This window comes from Zerene cesonia, chromosome 13 (genome assembly GCF_012273895.1).
Source record: "Zerene cesonia ecotype Mississippi chromosome 13, Zerene_cesonia_1.1, whole genome shotgun sequence".
NCBI lineage: Eukaryota > Metazoa > Arthropoda > Insecta > Lepidoptera > Pieridae > Zerene > Zerene cesonia.
This window is the reverse complement of record NC_052114.1, coordinates 10,414,573-10,419,969: the sequence shown is the minus strand read 5'-3', so window position 1 is coordinate 10,419,969 and position 5,397 is coordinate 10,414,573. Positions and strand designations below refer to the sequence as shown.

The 5,397-nt window shown below is 32.5% G+C and overlaps 1 protein-coding gene across 1 annotated transcript in view; it reads left to right on the top strand.

Moving 5' to 3' along the window:
• LOC119831349 overlaps nt 1–5,189 on the top strand; it is an 11,090-nt gene extending 5,901 nt beyond the window's left edge. Inside the window, exons 7-9 of the mRNA XM_038354653.1 lie at nt 1,894–1,991; nt 3,859–4,007; nt 5,184–5,189. Coding sequence (XP_038210581.1) covers nt 1,894–1,991; nt 3,859–4,007; nt 5,184–5,189 — 253 coding nt within the window. The remainder of the gene's footprint in view (nt 1–1,893; nt 1,992–3,858; nt 4,008–5,183) is intronic.
• Nucleotides 5,190–5,397: the final 208 nt, after the last annotated feature.

The window sequence follows — 5,397 nt, the reverse complement described above, 5'->3', positions numbered from 1 at the left end:
AAAAAAAAAAAAAAAAAAAAAAAATGTGATCCATCAAAGCAGGCTCTATAAGTACCAGGGTATGATATCGAATGATATTAATTAAAGCATAAATGGCTAATTTGTAAAATTAAACACATTTGACATTATTTATAAAATAATTTTAGTATGAGAATAGCAAGGGTTAGCCATCGATGAATAGAGCTTTTTATCCCATAAATAAACTTCGCAGCATTTATCGGGGCTGAAATAATATCTGCTATATTTATTGGCCAGTCGTATTAATTCATAAATCAATTTGCTTTCAAACTACTTTTAAATGAAATCAGATTATAGCTTATTCATGTTACGTGGCCTATGTAAAAATTGAAGTGATTTAGGCCATGCTCTTCTATACAAAAATATTTAATTATTATTGTCTATTAATAATATAAATTGTACAGTTTAAAATTATTCATTAGCGAGTTTTGGGATAAATTTTTATTTTAATTATATTAAATAACAAAAACTTTTAAACTTTATGATATAAAAGAGAACAGTAACATAAAAAGCGAAACTCCAAATAAAACATGAGTAATTACAAAAATACAAGGTTACCTTTACTTTTCCCTTACCCCTTTAAAGAGGGCAGCGCATTCGCAGAGGCACTATCTCTGCAAATGTTTATGGGCGGTGGTGGCCTCTTTCCATCAAGCGAACCACTCAAGCTCAGTTGCCCGCTATCACATAAAAAAAATAAGAAAAGAAAAATTAAGAAAGTACGGAGTGAGGAGTATAGGACATAAAACCTCGGTTTTAAATGTGCTTCCGTGTTTTTATTCAAAAAATTATTCACAATTTTCCTATATAAAACTTTTTTGTTTGAACTGGATAACTGAATTATTGTATTTTTATTGACTTAGTGTTATTTTCTTATTCTTGGAAACACTCTCAGCATATTGGGTTCAGCTACGGTTTCATTTTGGAAATAATCGAATTGACTTATGTACGAGTTATTAATTAATTAAATGGGAAACATAATAATATTTGCGGTATTCAATCACTAAGGGATTTGACACTTGCCCTATGATATTACCCTGTTAAGTAATAAGTCCTAATCCGTTCGGTATAACGTGCTATATTTAGTTAAAGATCTATTTTTTTTTTTTAATTTAGAGAAATAATAGAGAAATACATGAAGTATTGATATAGGAAGGAAGATGTTTCAGCAAAATTAGCAGAATAACTATTTTGCACTGAATTGTGGCATATCTCTGCTCATATGATAAAGAAGTAACTTTTCTTATACATAGCAGTCATCCGAACAGGCGGGTGACCTGTTGGTAACCGACCAGCACCAACCTTAAATATTTTTGAGTGTTCCTCTCTGAATAGGTAAGGGATAAGAAGATGACTGACGAAATGTCGTCGATTGACGATCCTTTATCGTATCCTTCCCAATCCTGTACCTCTTTCAGAATGAGAAATAACAGGATAAAAGGCGAAGAAAAGATTAATTATGGTGACCTGCCTAAATTCCAACCAAGGTGTGGTCGATTCTAACATTTGTGACTTAGTAAGATTGTAGGGGATGGTGTCTGGATCTACAAAACTGATTTTGATGATTGATTTACAAATAGAAGCCATATTATTATTTATGACTATGATATGGCTATATAGCTATATTATTTTTTCTCCGTTTAACCCAAACAATGCGTGGACAAGCGGCTAGTTTGCTGAAAATGTTTCACGAATTAATAATTTTATTTCTTTCTATTTAACTGCACGTAAAACATATCGCATAGCTTTTAACGTTGAAAGATACATATACTAAAAGGGAATTTTAAATTGCTTGAACATTCTGAAATAAAGGCAATTCCACGTTAACATTTAGTTAATGAAGAACAATACAAATGTGATGCTGTGTAATTTCAGCGGCTACGGAGGTCTCAGCCGGGTCACCGTTCATTATGCTAATAACATATGCATTAAATATAGGAGAGAGGTCCTCTACACGTGGGATCAAATGCTGGGTGAGTGTTCACTTTTATAGTTTGCATTCTTTTGAAATAGACAAATGAATTAGTTAACTGTGCATATGTTTATAATTTACTGTATAAAAATAGGTCTAGTTTTTCTTCTTGACGCTATTACTCCAGAACACACGAACCGATTTCCACGGTTTTGCATTCGTTGGAAACGTCTCGGACTCCGTGAGGTTTATAGCAAAGAAAAATTCAGGAAAATTCAGGGAAAATCGTTTTTCACGTACAGCCATCTGGTGGCGAAACGGAGTTCGCCGAATTTGCTAGGTGTTTATGAATAACGGGAAAAGGTACCCTCTTTTGCAGTAAGAATTCGTACCAACAATAGTATTTATTTATCGTTACGTATATTGAGTCGTATAATTTATTAATTATATTATAAGTATGCTTAGGAGCAATAATCGGCTTATGTTGATAATACAAAACCTGACGTATAGTATAAAATTACAAAAAAAATAATTCTGAGCAGTATAAGTATTAGCTTCTTAGTAAGCAGGTTAATAGAAAAAAAAAATCAGGGGCTTTACAGATTTGCCTGTCTGTAAGGCAATTTATGCTTCAAAACTTCTTACTGGTGATATTACAAATTGGAAAGTATGTTTGTTTTTCTCTCTTTCACGTCGCAATGGAGCGATTAAAATGATAAGATTTTTGTGCCTGGTGATAGTAGGAAGTGTGTGACATACTTTTTACCGCGGTATCGGTCATCTCATTTCCATGGGGCGGGTGAAGCCGCGGACCGAAAGCTAGTAATTATTGAGTATAATGTAATATAGTATAGTATAATATAAATATTGAGTAACGATGATAAACTTTTGAAGGATAGACACAGAGGCATTTAGTGTTTTGGGAAAATAGAGGGTTCTGGTTTTCTGGTTCAAGTCCTCTATATCTTCATATAAAAAACGCAACGATGACTGACTCACTGATCCATCAACGCACAGCACTAACTACTCGACCCATAGGGCTAAAATTTTGCATGCAGATAGCTGCTATGATGCAGGCATCTGCTAAGAAATGATTTTGATAAATTCTTCCCCTAAGGGGACAAAATAATGGATGAAAGTTTGTATCATGAAAATTTATTATGACAATTTACGAAGTTGCGAGCAAAGACTAGTTCAAAGTATAAACTTCTAGCTATGAGGAAAATGTAGTTCTGTGAAAATCGTTGAGTGAAACATATGTGAAATGTAATTTACCCCGCGGAGCAGGGAGGATGATTGCTGGGTAATATGATGCGAGCGGGATGTGATCTTGTGGATGAGCAAATAATCTGACATTTGTGGGAACCAACCCTCAATGAATGCGTCATAACCGTTGTATTCAGGTTTAGATTATTGCTTTAGTATTGGTTTATTTTCGATTGAGAGTTTGGAATGTATGAAACCTTTTTTTCAGTTTAGAGGCACGTTAGTATTAAAGTGTTTTGAAAAGAATCGGGAATGCCCCGAATTCCTGCATCTTTGTTGTCTTTGTTGAGGAATGATGTATTTAAGTTCGAGATTTACATATATCATTTCAATTGTGTTATAATGAAAAAATGTAAACAACTTTTTACTTCTTTGAAATAAAGAAGAAAATTAAACAAATATTATGGTAAATCAAAAGTATATTTAGTGTTGGGTAAAAGTGTAAAATTGTGAGGAAATCTGCCTGAAATTTTATATCACTAAAAGCCTGTACAGTGTACTTATCTCATTTAAATTTAATAACTTTCATTTTCCGTAAAAATATAAAAATGTGAGATAAGATCGAAAACAAAATCAAATTATCGGAAAAAATACAGAATTTTATTCATATTTTATCAAATAGAATTATACCCGGAAACATTAAATTGAAAATATTTTTACAGCCAATTTAGGCGGCATTTTTGGACTATGCCTCGGTGGATCTATTATAAGTATCATGGAAGTGATTTGGTTTCTGTTGGATTTGATGATAGCCGCATGGAAGAATATGACCAAGCATAGAATAGGCAGTAAAAATGTTCGCAAAGTGAAGGTAAAGTCAGGATTACGAGGACAGAAGAAAAGCAATGATAATATTAAGTATCCATTTATAAATTAACGTAATATTTTGTTCATTTATCAATCGACTTCAAATGAAGAAAGGGGTTATCAATTCGACTGTATTGTTATGTGTTAACCTCATCACTTTCTACTGAGAGAACCGATCTTGATGATTCTTTTGTTATTTGAAAGCTGGTACCTGCAAAGCGGCCCCAATTGAACTTTGGTCTAGTCTTGACAATTTGCGGTTTAGTTTCTTGTTAAAAATAATTATTATTCATTCGTATTTTTACATATTGTAAATCTATAGTCGTGTGAAATTTATTTCATTGTCAGTTCTTATGCTGTATTTTGTACGAAACAATAATTAAAATCACAGTTGTGTTATGTTCGTTAAATACTTAAAGAATAAAGGTATTAAAATCTATAAAAAGCATTTCATTTCCTAGAACATTTTTGTGACGTGTGTATTTTCTTACATTGTCGTTTCGATTAAAGTATTTAAACAGAATGATGTGTTTGATGCCTTAATAAAAATATTAAATCATTGAATGCTTTTAAATTGAATGATATAATTTATAGATGTCATTTTAAATATAATTAAATGTATATACACTTACTAAAAATGTTGTTTATGAAGTAATTTTTAATTACTTAAGAATGCATGTCATAAAAAAGATTAATTATCCGCAATGCCCTTCCCTTCCCATTCCTTCTTTTCAGTCGTTAATCCTTTCCTTATCCCTTACCCCATAAAGCGGGCAGCGCATTCGCAGTATCCATGAGCGGTGGTGATCGCTTACCATCAGGCGAACCACCTGTTCACTTGCCCACAATTACATAAAAAAAATCGAGAAAATAACATTTTCTTTGCAAAATGAGACAATCATTACCCTTTGACTTAGTTTTCCGAAAGCCATTTTTCTCCCCAATGACTTTTCTTTTATGAAGCATGAATTGATATTAATCGTCAAGTCGAGGTCTGAGTACGGTTCATTCATCAATCATCTAATATGACGCAGTGATTTTGTTGCTCGTAGGTGTCTCATAGTTAATTTTTCTTCGTTTTCTTTTTTGTACAAATCTGTATGTACATACACTAACACTACCGTTGTAATAGCAACGTTCTATAAATACCTATAGTCCATTGAAATGTTACATTTTTTAGGCCTAACCTTGCGTTTTTTAGAGGACGCAATTTTATTTTTTTGATGTGTAGAGGGGGTCAGTGTAAAGCTAAAACCAAGTTTGTGGGGTCGCCACCCTTGTCCCACGGTCGCCATCTTGAAAATAGGGGTTGAAACGGTTTTTATGATATATCTCTTAAACTATTTATTTGATAAAAAAAAATTGTTAACATTTTCATTGCAAATTAAATTCTC